Genomic DNA, 18,927 nt, shown 5'->3' on the forward strand with positions numbered 1-18,927 from the left:
AACATGCAGAGGTAATTTTCTGCCAGTGAGAGTTCAGTGATTCATAATTTGATTGACTAAGGCGTATAGAAACAACATAAACGTCTGGGCTGCGAGGGGTCCTTGTTGGTTACCATCGGTTACCACCAAGGTCCAAGACGACAAAGTGAAATCATAAACCCCCCCCCCCCCCTTCCTGACTCAAGCTAAATGGACACTGACATAGTCTATATAATTCATCTAAACAGCCAGTCTCTTTAGGTTAACCAGAGAAAGGGTTCCAGGAAGCCTGCATAGGACTTTGGCAGGCGTGGTACACAAACAAACACACACACACACACACACACACACACACACAGACAGACACACACATCTCTGAGTTGAAACAATAGCAAACTTTGTTTGATCGTTTCCACCACATAGATGTTGAGGTGTCTGCTGACAGTCAAATCAAGATGGCTTGTGACACAATGATTCACACATGTTGAGATGAATTGTCTGATTGTGTTGTTGAATTGTGGTCTGACTCTTACTCCCTCTGCAATTGATTTGTTTCATGGAAAGTGTGTTCATTCAAAAATCCCTTATTTTTTTTGCTGTTTAGGATATACAATTTGAATCACTCATAGGGAGTAAAATGGTATTATTCAGTATCAATATTAGGATATTTTTTAAATATTTTAAAATCAGTATTGTAGCATGTCACAATGTTCATACTACTTTCAAAACAATCAGAAATTTATTTAAATTGATTAATTTATTTAAATGAATTCTCAGATTCTGTCTCTTGCTTAATCACTTCTTATTTGGTGAATCGGTATTAAAAACTCCTTATTTTAATGAAGATATGATACTATGACAGACAACAGTCTGTTCTCTGCATTCCTCTGCTGACCGTCTGTTCTGTACGACCCGAGTCAGTAACCCTGCAGGGAAAGTAGTGCGTCTGTGTGTACTAAACCGTGTCAGACACCGTAACGGGGCATTAACAGAACGTGTTTTCCTGTGTTTTGACAGAGGTCCTGAAGGTGATCGCTGCCCTGCTGAAGAACTCTCCCCTCTCCCCAGAGAGCATGGAGGTGCGCAGGGTCTTCCTGTCAGACATGATCAAACTGTTCAATAACAGCAAAGATAACAGGAGGTAAGGAACGTCTCAGCTCTGAAGTATACTACCAAGTACACCACATTCTAGTACACTACATAGTACACTACGACAGGGTCTTCCTGTCAGACATGATCAATCTATTCAATAACAGCAAATATAACAGGAGGTAAGGAACGACTCAGCCCTGGAGTGGACTACACTACAACTACCATTAAACAAGAACTGGGTTCAAATAGAATTTGAAATCATTCAAATACTTTGAGGGTTTTCTTGAGCCCGCCTGGAGTGCCAGGTGGGCGGAGCTTTGCAGTTTTGCGACTATTCCATTGGTTCAGTTGCGCCAGGCAACCTCAATCACGCTCAATCAATCCACTCTAGGGAGTATTTGGAAGGAAACAAATACTATTTGAACCCAGGTCTGCAACAATATCACTTCAGTACAGCCCTCTGGTTGAGTTCAGTACATGTTATCCTGGCATACATCCCCTGTCCGATTACATCTCCCAGTTCCTCATGCCGGCGCCATGCTGGGGCTTTACTGCAAGGAGGCCAACAAGCTTTGTCCTTCATATGCTCAGAGTACAGGATGTTTTGAAGATGTGTGATATTGTGTATCTGTACACTACATGAGTGTGCTGTGTATGTAGAATTGTTTGCAAATGTTTGTGTTATGTTTGTGTGTATGCACGCACATACAGTACTGAGTCTTCGGAGCGCTCATATCTCTGTGTGTTTGTCTATCAGGAGCCTGCTGCAGTGCTCGGTGTGGCAGGATTGGATGCTCTCTCTGTGCTTCATCAACCCCAAGAGCAGCGAGGAGCAGAAGGTCACTGAGATGGTGTACGCCATCTTCCGCATCCTGCTCTACCACGCCATCAAGTACGAGTGGGGCGGCTGGCGCGTGTGGGTGGACACCTTGTCCATCACCCACTCCAAGGTCAGAGAGCTCATTAACCCCGTCAGACGGTCAACCAAACTCTGTCTCACGGAGAGACGCAGAGCTTCTGGATAGGTTTCTATACGTCTCTGTGGCTTGTCGACTCATTCTCTTGCTCTTCCAATCTATTTGTTCTCTCTCTTCTCTTTTTAGCTACGTCCTTTTCTCTTTTCATTATTTTGTGAGCACACACACTCTCCCCCGCTCTCATTCACTCTCCTCTTACTTTCTCTCTCTTTCTTTAGCACTCTGAAATTAGACTCCACTCACCTCGCTGCCCTTTCTTCTACCTCAGCTTCTCCAGGGCCCTCAGCCGTCAAGATCTATCTCAAGTCTCTATCCAACCAGTCAGGGGCTTCCTTGTTTAAGTTTGATCCTGACATAGTAACAGTCTCAGAGGAAATGTCCAAAGATCCCTCCTAGCCTCAGTGACCCACTCGTAGATTAATAGTGACTGACTAACAGAGAAGTGCCTCTCTCTCGGTGCCCATCAGATCCAGCCTGGTGAAAATCTTGTGCTGATTATGATGTGAAAACGGCAGTGTGCTGGCTTAATGGAATCAGTTCTTTTTCCTCTTCCATCCCTTCTAGTCATTTATTTATGTATTGAGTTTCCCACTCTTTAGTTAAACATAAACTACCGGCTCTTCTTATTTCAGAAACTCAATTTAAAAAAGGCTGTTTAAAAATGAATTGTTGATATTGGATTACGGTGCCAGGTTCCAAGGCAGTGAAGTAATTTGGTCGGCGTCGGATTGTGGTGTGGGTGGTTTATAAAGCTTGGCAGATTGGAGGTTGGTTGAGGGGAAACTAGGCTATTTTTGTGTTGAGGTGGATGTCTATGGAGTTCTGAGGATGTAGTGATGGATAAAGGCCACTGGGGGGCACAGTTACACCATTTGGCTCTGTCTCTCTCCTCAGAACTGGAGTTGGTTGGCTTGGTTGCACAGTATTTGCTAGACCAAAAGCTCTCGACCTCAACATTTACGTACCCCACCTCAACCCTGTCCGTGTGTATCCAACCTAAAGGTTGTATGCGAAAAAATTATTTTGTATCCACTATCATATCTGACTGAAGGATTTCTCATATCATTGGTAAGGACAGTGCTGAGTAAATATGTAGTTGTGGGAAAAAAAGAAAAAAAAAACTACAAAATAACATCACTGCCAATTCTGGCTAGACTGTTCCAAATTATTCTGCTGCCGTTTCTGCATTTTTGCCTTGGACTTTAAGTGGCTTATCGTGACAGTCATTTTTCAGTAATTTCCTTTTTGTGATGTAATTTTGTACTAAAGCTGTTGATAGACAAATGATTGGTACTATTTCACTTCAGAGTTTTACACAAGCTTAAACATTAAATCACGAATATTGCTTTCTACACTGTAGACTATAACAGTAAATACACAGCATCTTATTTACTCATGAGACCTTTAAAAAAAAATGTTTTTCTCCATGAAAGCACACCATGAATGATTCTTCGCATATTTATTGATATATTGTATATTAAAGAAATAGTTTTGCAGAAACATTACCCTTTTAAATTAGCTGGGAGCGGATGCGAAGACGCATGTTAAAAGTCATAGGCTTGTCCAATTGACATCAGTCCTGTGCAGTACAAAACAAACCCAAAGTGACTGTTTATTTGTAAATAACACCTTGTGTATTTAGGGTTGTGTGTCGCCCCGAGCTTATTGCTGTAGCACGTTGCACATGTCCACAATCACACGCTGTTCTGTAGTTTCACTTTACTACACTGCCACACCAGCCGCTGTGCAAAAAAGTGTGCGAGTGAGCAGAGGAATTGATCATTCTCTTCAGTACTGGACAGATGGTAATTGCCCTTTTCCCATAATTGCACAAGATTAATGCTCTTGCTGCTTAGCTCTGTTTACAGTGCCCCAGCACTAATCTAAAAACAGCACCACACACACACACACACACACACACACACACACACACACACACACACACACACACACACACACACACACACACACACACACAGAGGGTCCATGCAGTCTGAATTGGGTAGGTGCGGCAGGCACTAGCCATCCAGATACATGCATTTGCTCTAAAAAAAAAAGCTGGAGAAACTCAATTGCAATTTTATTGTCCGGTTTGATAGATTTCCTGCCACCTCTGTAGCACCAGAGCTGTTTGTCACTGTTGCTCTCTCCTCCCACGGCTGCAGGGTGTGTGTGTGTGTGTGTGTGTGTGTGTCTACCACTCTCTCCCTCTACCCACACATTGTCTCCTCCTTCGCTCTGAGGCTTCTAGAAAGCCTATTCTGAACACATTGAATATTCATCCTTAGCTGCACCTCAACAATCAGAGAAACAAGGCCTCATCAACTTAACCAGCCCACCGGGAGCATCCTGATAAATACAGACACACATTCAGAAATATCTACATACTGTATGCACACACCTTCTCCTATGCATCTAAGCCTCTATCCATTTCATTATTTATATGCAGCTTGGAACACATTGTCTACATTACGCAATTGAAAAGAAGTGCCTCTGTTTCTTATGTGAATTTTTATGAAAATTGCATAAATTAATTTATACATTTCCCACAAAAATAATGTTGTGTTTTTAAGTCATATGATTTCTTATTACATGAACACTGAATCCTGTATCACTGATTTATTACTTACGTTATTACAATGAAATCACCTCTGCCTAATGTAGTCTTCATGCTCTTTTCAAGTCAGTAATTCTGGATAAACAAGGTGATATTAAACATTGACTTATAGCCTCTTTTTAATCATAATGACCAAACCTGTACACGTCAGTGGTGGAAAAGACCGAGTTTTCATCCTGCATCAATATTTACAGTAGTGGGTTAAATGAACTGTACTACAGTATATTTAACATGGCCAGAGGGCGAGAGAGAGGGAGATTTTCAGAAATTGCTTCCATCTTTCCTTGCCTGCCCAGACTGAGCTAAAGCAGCACTAGTATAGATGACACCAGTTCAGGTGACTTACAGATCTCCCTATAGTCTGCTGCAGACTCCTGAATGGTCACCTGGGATAATATGAAATGATATGATTGGAGCACTGGGACGTGCTGGGTGACTTTAGTTGCAATTGGACATGTATGACCGTCTGGCATATCCTGTGTGTGTGCAGTCAAAGGTCACGCCTGTGTGTAACTGTTGGTTGTGTGGGGTGGGTGCACATGTGTATGAAAAGTATGATGAATGCACACCTTTCTGTATGACTGAACAAATATGTTAGTGTGTGTGTGCGCGCCCATGTGTGTACACAAATGTGTGTGTCCTTTATCTGAGCCAGAGCAGCAGCAGGCTTTGTGCCGCAGTGTGAGCAGACCAGGCAGATGTTTCTGCAGGTGGGCCTGCTGACACCACACACACACACACACACACACACACACACACACACACACACACACACACACACACACACACAATGCCTTTCTCCCAGCTCTGCACACAAATGAGTTGGATTTGAGGAAGATTTGTAAATCAGTCATCAGTGTGTGAAGGACTCCATACCCTTCTAGCTTCAACAGTCAGCTTCTCTGTAGTATCCACCTTGTGGAAATGATCCGACATAAACAGATAAAGAGACATTAGTGCAGGAGTGCCTGTAAAGCAGAAGAAGCCAGATGGGGCTTTCAGATATAGTCCTATTTGAATCATGTCTATCTGTAGCCTTTTATTAGATCAATAGCAGCTTGTACACATTACAAACTGTGTGTTTACTCTAATGTGGACGCTAGTTCTCTACGAGCAGCAGTTCACAAGACACAAGGGAGTATGGATCCACAGTACAAAGCCTCCCAGTACTGAGACTCAACATGTTGAGATGTAGCCTCCAGCCTCTCTCTCTATTGTTCAGCCTTCATGCAGAGATGGACACATCGACAACTCCACAAAGGAGAGGGAAGTGCAGGACATGGAGAACATTGACCAGGGCTGCTCACACGCACGGATACACACACACACACACACACACACACACACACACACACACACACACACACACACACACAACGGTCTACAGGACTTCTCATAGGGTAAACTGTAGGCCTAGTGTGTATTGTATAGAAGTTCCTCACTGCTGAGGCTGAGCGGTGGGAGTTATTGGGATATCTACGTAGTACCTTCGTTTCCCTCAACAAATGAGACTGTATCTGGTGGCCCACCTGTGGACCCTGTCCCATAGCTTGGGAACCCAACTGTGTCCGCTATAGGAGGACAATGTAACTGTCTGGCTGTCCTTAACCATGTGGTCTTAATGGACTCCCTTCTGGTTCCCAAAGACATCACCAGTCAGTGCTCTGCTCGGATTCCTGCTTCACATGATCAGGGGAAACTGATAAACTGATCTAGGAAAGGAGAGCGAGCGAGAGAAAGGGAGGACAAGAAAAAGAAAGGGGGAGAGGGAGGAAAAAGAGAGCGCGAAACAGTGAAAGGAAGAGTTCTGTCCAGGCAGGACTGCGGCAGGCAGTGCAGGCAGTGACAGACAACATTGATTTGGGAGGAGGGAGGAATTGCATTTAGCTAATTGGATTAGAGCCGCCCTGGCTTTCCCCATTTCCCCTTTGTTTTGTGGTCGCCGCCTATCTATTGATCTCAATGGGACTCCCAGGCCCTAACCTGCTATAGGGGGTCTCCCTGGACCAGTGGTGAGCCACACAGCCTCACACCACACAGCCTGTGGTCTGGGGCCCAAACTGATCTCTGAACAGTTGTTAAATGGTCTAAGAGAAGGATGGAGGACTGCAGCCAAACCCTACATTGCATTCAAATTTCAGATTGGTCTGCGTTGTGATGTCACTTTGTATTATATTGAGTTGAAATGAGATGTCTGGATTAGAATACAGTTTGTTTACAGGTGGGGTGTTTAGAGGGATATTGAAATTTGATAACCTATTTTTTTTCTTTCAGTTTGTCATTTATTTTTGTTTATAATGCAATTTGTAAGATCGATTTGCAGTGCTGTATGATTTGGCTACAGACAGCGTGTCCAGCTAATAGCTGTCAGGTTAGAATAGCCTGCACTGTATTCCTACACTAGCATAAAAATGTTCCATACCTCTAACCAAGACGTGGACTAGAATTAAATTAGACCAGACTGGCTTAACTGATGCCTTGGCCACCCAGTGCTGCTGGTCTCTTATCGTAGCTCTACGCTAACCACCGTTTTAAATACCGTACAGTACTCCCATTCTAATGGTAATCCAATCTTTATAGAAACCCATTTAAGGCCAACATGCATCATTTTAATGTACTGCATCGCAGTCTGATGTTATTTCACTGACTACCCACTCCAGTGTAGTTTCCATATGGTCGTACTGCTCTACTTTGAATGCAATGCAGCATGTTTTTAATTGGTAAAAAATGCTAAATGTCAAATGAAGCAGAAACGAATGGCGGGGGGGAGAAGGCTAAGTCACTAGACTGTGATCGTTAAACCGGAGAGAGAAGGCCGTTACTATCAGTGCGTTTAGAAAGGCCTCTTTACTTTCCTACTCTGAGAAAACAGATATGGATTAACAATCACAGCCAACCCAGTACCAGAAGATGAATGACCAGCCTTGTAGCCATCTAATTTAGAACATTAATGACTAACGCCTAATTAATTACAAATAGTTAGGGTCTCTCTCTGTCTCTCTCTGTCTCTCTCTGTCTGTCTCTCTCTGTCTCTCTCTGTCTCTCTCTGTCTCTCTCTGTCTCTCTCTCTCTAAATGTTCTTAGTTAAATGTTCTTAGCAGCGTAGATGATCTAGTTTGGATGTATTTTCTGCCTCTTTACCCCCCTTTGACTTTCTGTCCTCAGAGCCACAGTGATTAATGCAGGGCCTTAAATTAGGAGAGTGATGATTTGCCGATGGCACACGGACGCTGTTCAACTGGCAGACACACACTTTACAATATCTACTAACTAATCTATGACTGCTAACATGGATGGGTGATGGTCTCTTCCTCAAATGCCACAGCGGATAATTGTTCTCTATAGACTCCCAGATGGTGACGAGATGATACTCTGGACATGTCACTGACCCTCAGTCAATGGGGGTGGCAGGTAGCCTAGTGGTTAAGAGCATTGGGCCAGTAACCCGAAAGGTCACTGGTTCGACTCCCCGAGCCGACTAAGTGAAAAATCTATCAATGTGATGTTGAGCAAGGCACTTAACCCAAATTGCTCCTGTAAGTCGCTCTGGATAAATGACTAAAGTGTAAAAAGAATCTATTATCTATGTAGGTAAAGTCTGGTCTAAAGTTCTGCTAAATGACTACAATGTAAAACATCTATTATCTATGTAGGTAAAATCTGGTCTAAAGTTCTGCTAAATGACTACAATGTAAAACATCTATTATCTATGTAGGTAAAATCTGGTCTAAAGATTGTTGTAGCGCCTGTCAAACGAAACTAATGCTTTGCTTTGTTTATTGTTTATGTTTGCAGGTGACCTTTGAGCAGCACAAGGATAATCTGGCCCGTATGTTCCGTCAGTACCAGAGACTGGGCTCCGAGGGCAATGCGGCTGGTATTCGGACTATTTCCGGGACCAGCCGAGACTTTGAGATGCTGGGCCAGCTCCGGACCAACAGGGATCAGGGGGAGGAGACCGCACCCTCCACCGTGATCGAGCTCACCATTGACCCAGAGGGGGTCCCCCAGAACCAGGAGTCTCCCAGCACTACCCCTCCCTCAGCAACCTCAACAGCTTCTGCCTCCACCCCCAGCCCTCCAGAGAGAGAAGGAGATAGAAGTCAGAGGGGTCAAGCACCCATAACGGTGTCCAACATGCTGGCCAGAGCTGAAGAAGAGGATAATGAGGAACTACAGCAGGTCCAGAATCAGATCTCTGAGGATCAGAGAGGAGGTGCTGGTGACAGAGCTGAAGCTACTACACGGGAGACTGAAGCTAAACTTACTGAGGATAAAGTCAGCAGTAAGACCGTTGAGGCCATGGCTGAGACTGAGACCGCCACAGACAAGACTGATGGTGCTGCAGCAGCTAGCACAGCTGAAACAGGCGAAGCGACCAAGCCAGAAACTGATGACGCGAAGGTGGCTAAAACAGAAACAAGCGACGATGCTAAAGCATCTGATACCGACAAAGTAGTAAGACCTCAAACGGATGGAGAGAAGGGGTCAGAAAAGCACAGCTACAAAGCCGCCGACGTTCTTATGTCTGAAGATTCCCTGAACGAACCCAAGGAACCGGAACTGGCAAAGCAACCGGAGGAACAGGTCTCTGCTGTGATCTCGGCCTGCCAGAAGGGCAGCGTGGCGGAGGGGTCAGCAGTCGGGGCATCTGTCCAGTCAGTCAGTGACCAGGTCCGACCCAGCTCCACTGACGACAGCATGGAGGAATCCTCTTTTGTCTCCGCCGCTGGTGGAGAGGAGGTGAAGACAGAGGAGGTGAAGACAGAGGAGGTGAAGACAGAGGAGGTGAAGACAGAGGAGGTGAAGACAGAGGAGGTGAAGACAGAGGAGGTGAAGACAGAGGAGGTGAAGACAGAGGAGGTGAAGACAGAGGAGGTGAAGACAGAGGAGGTTAAAACTGAAAAGAAGGAAGAGGAGAGTGTTGCCGAGGTCACAAAGTCAGCAGTGGAAAGTCAAGAGACACCACCTGCTTCTGTACCTGAGGAGAGTCAGACACAACCCCCTAAAATGGAGGAGATTTACCTGGACCCGTCTGCACCAGGCACCGACCCCACCAGCACAGAGCCAGCACAGCAGCCTTTAGAGTCCACAACATCGCCCCCTACAGCCCTGGAGGCCATACTACCACCAACAGCAGTAGGGGCCACTGTCTCTAAATCTGACACCTCACAGGCTGTAGCACCAGCAGAGGCCCCCAGCACCAAGGCGGTCCAGCCAGAAGCCCCAGGGGCCACAGAGGCCCCCAGCACCAGGACTGATACCTCTCCGAAGGTAGCCACTGCTACTGCTGTGGAGGCAGGGAAAGACAGTTCAGCAGAGGGCCCTGGCTCTGCCACCAAGACCAAAGAGATCCACATTGCCAGGCTGGATGTGTCCAGTGTGGCCTCAGACACAGAGAGACTGGAGCTAAAGGAGACCTCCATACCTGTATGTCATCACTGCTTTCATCTATTTACTGGTCTTAACATGTATTTACATGTATATTGTGTCTTTCACGATAAGTGCTTTATAATGTACAGTATGTATGTGGGTATGGCTGAAGCTAATCCTGTTTATATTTATATGGCTAATGCTGAAGCCAAAGCTACTCCTTGGTTTAAGCTAATCCTGTTTATATATATGGCTAATGCAAATGCTGCTGCTAACTGTCTTGAGTGCTGTACCACAGGAAGTTCCTCAGGGCGACGCGGCTGCAGCCGGTGCCCCAGGAGGCCAGGCCAGCGAGAGCAGCTCCTCCGCTCGCTCCACCATGTTCCGTATTCCAGAGTTCCGTTGGTCTCACATGCACCAGCGCCTGCTCACAGACCTGCTCTTCTCCATCGAGACTGACGTGCAGATGTGGAGGAGGTAAAGGAGGGGAATTGGTTGAAATACATGGAGAATTGCGTAGCATTTTGATCTGATTTCTAACACTAGAATGGTTGCCGGACAGGTGACTTTCCAACTCACTAACTTACAACAAAAAATACAGTCTGTCATGCAAACATTGTGATCTCCAGGTCGTTGCTGTAAATGAGAATGTGCTCTCAGTCAACTTACCTTGTAAAATAAGGGTTGAAAAAAAACCTGAATAGCTACAGTGCCTTCAGAAAGTATTCACACCCCTTGACTTTTTCCACATTCTGATGAGTTACAGCCTGAATTTAAAATTGAGATTTTGTGTCACTAGCCTACACACAGTATCCCATAATGTCAAACTGGATTTTTTTTAAACAAATGAATAAATAATGAAAAGCTGAAACGTCTCGAGTCAGTCAGTGGGTGTTCAACCCCTTTGTTATGGCAAGCCTAAATACGACCGGGAGTAAAAATGTGCTTAGTAAGTCACATAATAAGTTGCGTGGACTCACTCTGTGTGCAATAATAGTGTTTAACATGATTTTTTGACTACCTGCGCTATGTACTCCAGACATACAATTATCTGTGAGACCCCTCAGTCAAGCAGTGAATGAGAGTCCATGAGTCCAATGGTGACTTTAAAACCGTTCCAGAGTTTAATGGCTGTGATAGGAGAAAACCGAGGATGGATCAACATTGTAGTAACTCTATAATACTAACCTAAATGACAGAGTGAAAAGAAGGAAGCCTGTACAGAATACAAAATATTCCAAAACAGGCATCCTGTTTGCAACAAGGCACTATAGTAATACTGCAAAAAATGTGCTAAAGTAATTCACTTTTTCTCCTGAATACAAATACAGAATTTCAAGCATAGTGGTGGCTGCATCATGTTATGAGCAAGCTTTTAATCGTTAAGGCCTGGGGGGGATTCAGGATAAAAATAAACAGAACGAGCTAAGCACAGGCAAAGTCCTAGAGGAAAACATGGTTCAGTCTGCTGTCCACCAGACACTGGGAGATGAATTCACCTTTCAGCAGGACAACAACCTAAAACACAAGGCCAAATATACACTGGAGTTGTTTACCAAGATGACATTGAATGTTCCGGAGTGGCCTAGTTACAGTTTTAACTTAAATCTGCTTGAAAATCTATGGTAAGACCTGAAAATGGTTGTCTAGCAATGATCAACAACCAACTTGACAGAGCTTGAATAATTTTTAAAAGAATAATGGGCAAATGTTGTACAATCCAGGTGTGCAAAGCTCTTTACCCAGAAAGACTCACAACTGTAATCGCTGCCAAAGGTGCTTCTATAAAGTGTTGACAAGGGAGTGTGAATACTTATGTCAATTAGATATTTCTGTATTTAATTTTCAATAAATTAGGAAACATTTCTAAAAAAAAAAAATCCGTTTGTCTATATAGGATATTGTCTAGATGGGTGAGGGGAAAAAATATATTTGATCAATTTTGAATTCAGGCTGTAACCCAACAAAATGTGGAATATTTCAAGGGGTATGAATACTTTTCTGAAGGCACTGAAGGCATTGATTGTGTCGTTGTACCTCCGTGTAATTTTACCGTCTCCTCTCTCCCAGTCACTCCACTAAGACGGTGATGGACTTTGTGAACAGCAGTGAGAATGTGGTCTTTGTCCACAACACAGTGCACCTCATCTCTCAGGTGGTGGACAACCTCATCATGGCCTGTGGAGGCATCCTGCCCCTCCTTTCTGCTGCCACATCCTCCTCAGTGAGAGACACTCTGTTTGTTGTGTCGGTCTGTTGTGTCTGGTGTTTCTGTCTGTCTGGTGTGTCTGTCTGTCTGGTGTGTATGCTGTGTCTGGTCTGTCTGGTGTGTATTGTCTTGTCTGTCTCTGTCTGTCTGTTTGGTGTGTCTGTCTCTGTCTGTCTGTTTGGTGTGTCTGTCTCTGTCTGTCTGTTTGGTGTGTCTGTCTGTCTGCCTGGTGTGTCTGTCTCTGTCTGTCTGGTGTGTCTCTGTCTGGTGTGTCTGGTGTGTCTGTCTGGTGTGTCTCTCTGCCTGTCTCTCTGTCTGGTGTGTCTGTCTGGTGTGTGTGTCTGTCTGTCTCTGGTGTATGGCCACCCACAGGAGGTTATCCCTGTCCATCCATCCCCGTTGACCTTTCTCCAATCACATTAGACTACAGTTGGCCAGTGCTAACATGGTTAGTGTGTTTTTGTACTGTCTGACCCCAGTGACAGTAGCACTCCAGTATAACATAAACCCTGATGGACCTGTGGGCCTCTGTCTGTCTCCCCTCCATACCACTCCCTTTACCATTTACACTAGAAACCATGTCCAATATGGACTGATTGCTGTGGCTACAGCAGGGGTCAATTCCATCATAATTAGATTCAAAGACGGGATTGAATTCAATGAGGATTTAATCTGATTGATATCTGAAATGGACAGAGTGGAAATTGAATTGACAAGATGATGTTGCTCAGCAGACGTTGAACCATTTCCTTTCTTACCAAACATGGTCCCTAAGTTGACTAATAGCTACATGTCATAATTTAGTTTGGATCTGACAGTAATGATGCTAGTGATGGTGGTGTTTGTGCCTCTTCTTCTCCTCAGCATGATCTGGAGAACATTGAGCCGTCCCAGGGTCTGTCGGTGGAGGCGTCGGTCACCTTCCTGCAGCGCCTCATCAACCTGGTGGATGTTCTGATCTTCGCCTCCTCCCTCAACTTCACCGAGATCGAGGCTGAGAAGAACATGTCCTCTGGCGGTATCCTCAGACAGAGCCTTCGCCTGGGTACGTATGGAAGAACCTCTCTGCCTCTCTCTCCTCCATCCCTTCTGGCCTTCCCATCTCCTCACATCTCCTCTCCCCATTCCCATATTCTCTTCCAGTTCTGTTCTTTACATGTCTTCCCTTCTAGTTTCCCTCTTTTCCTCATCCCTTCACTTCCTCCTTATCCCTTCACTTCCTCCTTCTCCCTTCACTTCCTCCTTCTCCCTTTACTTCCTCCTTCTCCCTTCACTTCCTCCTTCTCCCTTCACTTCCTCCTTTTCTCACCCTTTTCCTCCTCATTCACCTCTTTTTATCGATCCCCCTCTATATCAGACTGCAGTAGACTCTAATAGCAGCCTGAGCTGCCAAAGCTCTCCACAGTGTATCCTCCCTCTTTCTCGCTCTCTCTCTTGGCTCGTAGCAGCCCTCTCTTATCTTGTTATTATAACCCCTCTGCGCTGCAACACTCTAAAATGGCCGCCTATGATTAGTCGATTCCCCCGTAATGGCCCTGGCTGTAGCCCTAGGCCTGCCTCTCTCGCTCTCTTTCTCTTTCTCTGCCTCATGTTCCAGTCTATTAAAGTAACCCAGTGACAGCTCCGAGACACGGCTAGACCCCTGCTCTGCTAGCTGAATAAAATATACTTCAAATGCTTTACATTATTCATTTTATTCAGGCACTACATTACACCAACCACCTTATCCAACCTCCAACCCACCCCTCATCCAACTCCTAAGCTCCCTAGTACAGTAAGACTATGCATGGTGATTTAAACCATCTGCTCCATTTGGGTAATGGGCCGTGCTCCGGTATCCATTTTTGCTTTTAAATACTCCTTACAAACTAGCTCGTAAACAAAATGGTCGCCCTGTACGCCACCTTGTTCAGCTGATAGCCAGTCGCGTTTTTTTCCCTGTGTTTATCCTAACGGCCATTCTCATTGGTGGGGAGCTCGGTGGAGAGTGATGCTGTCGTAGCACATGCCTGCTTTTAGAGAGCTGCCGTTATGAGATTAATTTTTGATGAGGTATTCTTTCCCTGTTGCTGGTGCAGTAATCTGATTTGGGTAGACTGTAACAAGGTTTCAAACACAGACAGACAGACAGACAGACAGACAGACAGACAGACAGACAGACAGACAGACAGACAGACAGACAGACAGACAGACAGACAGACAGACAGACAGACAGACAGACAGACAGACAGACAGACAGACAGACAGACAGACAGACAGACAGACAGACAGACAGACACTGCCTCTCCTGAAGGCCTTAATGTAAAACTCCAGACCATTCCAGATTAAATACTTCCACGTCTAATCTAGACGGTTCAGAGTTGACATTTGTCAGTTGTCAAATACAGAAACGAGGGAGGGGATAAAAGAAGGATAGAAAGCAAAATAGAAAGCGGCGCTTGGAATATAGCACTGCAATATATCATATTAAAAATAAAGAAAATGCCCTCTTGCCGTGGCAGGAGCCAGAAACCTACCTGAAGTTATCAAACAGTGGATATTTTACCTCATGTTCTGTGAGGTAGTTTGTTACCCAGGCAAGACCCACATGCAGTGAGGCACCATTGACATCCAATATTGAATGAACCCCATGCAGGGTTTGGATACAGTGAGAACTAGTGTTACCTTGGATACAGGGAGAACTAGTGTTACCTTGGATACAGGGAGAACTAGTGTTACCTTGGATACAGGGAGAACTAGTGTTACCTTGGATACAGGGAGAACTAGTGTTACCTTGGATACAGGGAGAACTAGTGTTACCTTGGATACAGGGAGATCTAGTGTGACCTTGGATACAGGGAGATCTAGTGTTACCTTGGATACAGGGAGAACTAGTGTGACCTTGGATACAGGGAGATCTAGTGTTACCTTGGATACAGTGTGAACTAGAGGTCGGCCGATTATGATTTTTAAACGCCGATACCGATAGCGATTATTGGAGGACCAAAAAAAGCCGATATCGATCAATCGGCCGATTTTAAAATAAAAAAATATTTAATAAAAATAACAATAATAATAATAATAATTTAATTACAAAAAATAAATAATGTATTGGTAATAATGACAATTACAACAATACTGAATGGACACTTATTTTAACTTAATATAATACATCAATAAAATCAATTTAGCCTCATAAATAATGAAACATGTTCAATTTGGTTTAAATAATGCAAAAACAAAGTGTTGGAGAAGAAAGTAAAAGTGCAATATGTGCCATGTAAAAAAGATAACGTTTAAGTTCCTTGCTCAGAACATATGAAAGCTGGTGGTTCCTTTTAACACGAGTCTTCAATATTCCCAGGTAAGAAGTTTTAGGTTGTAGTTATTATAGGAATTATAGGACTATTTCTCTCTATACCATTTGTATATCATATACCTTTGACTATTGGATGTTCTTATAGGCACTTTAGTATTGCCAGTGTAACAGTATAGCTTCCATCCCTCTCCTCGCCCCTACCTGGGCTCGAACCAGGAACACATCGACAGCAGCCACCCTCGAAGCATCGTTACCCATCGCTCCACAAAAGCCGCGGCCCTTGCAGAGCAAGGGGAACAACTACTCCAAGTCTCAGAGCGAGTGACGTCACCGATTGAAACGCTATTAGCGCGCACCCCGCTAACTAGCTAGCCATTTCACATCTGTTACACCAGCCTAATCTCGGGAGTTGATAGGCTTGAAGTCATAAACAGCTCAATGTTTGAAGCATTGCGAATAGCTGCTGGCAAAACGCACGAAAGTGCTGTTTGAATGAATGCTTACGAGCCTGCTGCTGCCTACCATCGCTCAGTCAGACTGCTCTATCAAATCATAGACTTAATTATAACATAATAACACACAGAAATACGAGCCTTTGGTCATTAATATGGTCGAATCCGGAAACTATCTTTTCGAAAATAAAACGTTTATTCTTTCAGTGAAATACGGAACCGTTCCGTATTTTATCTAACGGGTGGCATCCATAAGTCTAAATATTCCTGTTACATTGCACAACCTTCAATGTTATGTCATAATTACGTATAATTCTGGCAAATTAGTTCGCAACGAGCCAGGTGGCCAAACTGCTGCATATACCCTGGCTCTGTTGCAAGAGAAGTGAGACAATTTCCCTAGTTAAAATAAATTCATGTTAGCAGGCAATATTAAGAAAATATGCAGGTTTAAAAATATATACTTGTGTATTGATTGATTGATTTATTTTTTTCTCCCATTTTCTCCCTAATTTTCGTGGTATCCAATCGCTAGTAATTACTATCTTGTCTCATCGCTACAACTCCCGTACGGGCTCGGGAGAGACGAAGGTCGAAAGCCATGCGTCCTCCGAAGTACAACCCAACCAAGTTGCACTGCTTCTTAACACAGCGCGCCTCCAACCCGGAAGCCAGCCGCACCAATGTGTCGGAGGAAACACCGTGTACCTGGCCCCCTTGGTTAGCGCGCACTGCGCCCGGCCCGCCACAGGAGTCGCTGGTCGCTAACCCGGACGACGCTATGCCAATTGTGCGTCGCCCCACGGACCTCCCGGTCGCGGCCGGCTGCGACAGAGCCTGGGCGCGAACCCAGAGACTCTGGTGGCGCAGCTAGCACTGCGATGCAGTGCCCTAGACCACTGAGCCACCGGGAGGCCCCAGTGTATTGATTTTAAGAAAGGCATTGATGTTTATGGTTAGGTAGTCCTTTTTCGCGAATGCTACCGCATCGATTATATGCAACGCAGGACACGCCAGATAAACTAGTAATATCATCATCCATGTGTAGTTAACTAGTGATTATGATTGATTGATTGTTTTTTATAAGATAAGTTTAATGCTAGCTAGCAACTTACCTTGGCTTCTTACTGCATTCGCGTAACAGGCAGGCTCCTCGTGGAGTGCAATGTAATCAGGTGGTTAGAGTGATGGACTATTTAACCGTAAGGTTGCAAGATTGAATCCCCGAGCTGACGAGGTAAAAATCTGTTGTTCTGCCCCTGAACAAGGCAGTTAACCCACCGTTCCTAAGCCGTCATTGAAAATAAGAATGTGTTCTTTACTGACTTGCCTAGTTAAATAAAGGTGTAAAAAAAAAAAAAACGTCCAAATCGGTGTCTAAAAATACCAATTTACCATTGTTATGAAAACTTGAAATCGGCCCTAATTAATCGGCAATTCCGATTTAATCGGTCGACTTCTAGTGTGAACTAGTGTTGGGGCTAGGGGAGCAGTGAGGGAAGAGGTGAACGCTGTTGTCCAGGTGGACTGGACCTTGTTCCTGGAGAGTTCAATTCTTTCTTTTTCTCAACCGCGCCTCACTTCTCACTTTCTGTCTCTCCCCAATTCTCTCTTCTCTCGGCTTCTCTCTCTCCTCCTGTCTTGATTTTTTGGTTGCTCGTTCTCTCACTACTTCACCCCTGGACTTCCTGAAGGGCTGCCCCCAGGTGGTGAAGGTAGGCAACAACACCTCCACTATGCTGATCCTCAACACAGGGGCCCCACAAAGGTGCGTGCTCAGCCCCCTCCTGTACTCCCTGTTCACCCATGACTGCGTGGCTACGCACTTCTTCAACTCAGTCATCACGTTTGCAGACGACACAACAGTGGTATGCCTGATTACCAACAACGATGAGTCAACCTACAGGGAGGAGGTGAGGGCCCTGGAGAAGTGGTGCCAGGAAAATAACCTCTTCCTCAACGTCAACAATATGAAGGAGCTTATCGTGGACTTCTGGAGACAGCAGAGAGCGCACGCCCCCATCCACATTGACGGGACCGTAGAGGAGAGGGTAAAAGTTCCTCAGCGTACACATCACTGACAATCTGAAATGGTCCATCCACACAGACAGTGTGGTGAAGAAGGCGCAGCAGCGCCTCTTCAAGCTCAGGAGGCTGAAGAAATTCTGCTTGGCCCCTAAGACCCTCACAAACTTCTACAGATGCACCATTGAGAGCATCCAGTCAGGCTTTATCACCGCCTGGTACGGCAACTGCACTGTCCACAGCCACAGTGCCTTCCAGCCCAATTCTTCACCAGTGGCAGTGTGCCTTCCTCCAGGACATCTTCAGCACCCAGTGTGAAAGCAAGGACAAGAAGATTATCAAGCACCTCAGTCACGGTCTGTTCACCCCGCTACCATCTAGAAGGCAGTTACAGTACAGGTTCATCAAAGCTGGGACCGAGAGACTGAAAAACAGCTTCTATCTCCAGGCCATCAGACTGTTAAATAGTCACCACTAGCTGACCTCCGCCCAGTACCCTGCCCTGAACTTAGTCACTGTTACTAGCTGACTACCACCCGGTACTCTACCCTGCACCTTAGACACTGTTACTAGCTGACTACCACCCGGTACTCTACCCTGCCCTGAACTTAGTCACTGTTACTAGCTGACTACCACCCGGTACTCTACCCTGCACCTTAGACACTGTTACTAGCTGACTACCACCCGGTACTCTACCCTGCCCTGAACTTAGTCACTATTACTAGCTGACTACCACCCGGTACTCTACCCTGCCCTGAACTTAGTCACTGTTACTAGCTGACTACCACCCGGTATTCTACCCTGCACCTTAGACACTGTTACTAGCTGACTACCACCCGGTACTCTACCCTGCCCTGAACTTAGTCACTATTACTAGCTGACTACCACCCGGTACTCAACCCTGC

At 45.1% G+C, this 18,927-nt stretch overlaps 1 protein-coding gene across 3 annotated transcripts in view; it reads left to right on the forward strand.

Annotated features, from left to right (window-relative positions):
• Window positions 1–18,927, forward strand: part of LOC139579136 (lipopolysaccharide-responsive and beige-like anchor protein) — a 310,713-nt gene that overhangs the window by 75,392 nt on the left and 216,394 nt on the right. For all 3 annotated transcript variants that reach the window (XM_071407446.1, XM_071407447.1, XM_071407448.1), the window contains exons 21-26: window positions 997–1,120; window positions 1,829–2,021; window positions 8,461–10,095; window positions 10,337–10,515; window positions 12,109–12,262; window positions 13,112–13,292. In XM_071407446.1, the coding sequence (XP_071263547.1) occupies window positions 997–1,120; window positions 1,829–2,021; window positions 8,461–10,095; window positions 10,337–10,515; window positions 12,109–12,262; window positions 13,112–13,292 (2,466 nt within the window). The remainder of the gene's footprint in view (window positions 1–996; window positions 1,121–1,828; window positions 2,022–8,460; window positions 10,096–10,336; window positions 10,516–12,108; window positions 12,263–13,111; window positions 13,293–18,927) is intronic.

Source organism: Salvelinus alpinus, chromosome 6, assembly GCF_045679555.1.
Source record: "Salvelinus alpinus chromosome 6, SLU_Salpinus.1, whole genome shotgun sequence".
In the NCBI taxonomy this organism is placed as follows: Eukaryota; Metazoa; Chordata; class Actinopteri; order Salmoniformes; family Salmonidae; genus Salvelinus; species Salvelinus alpinus.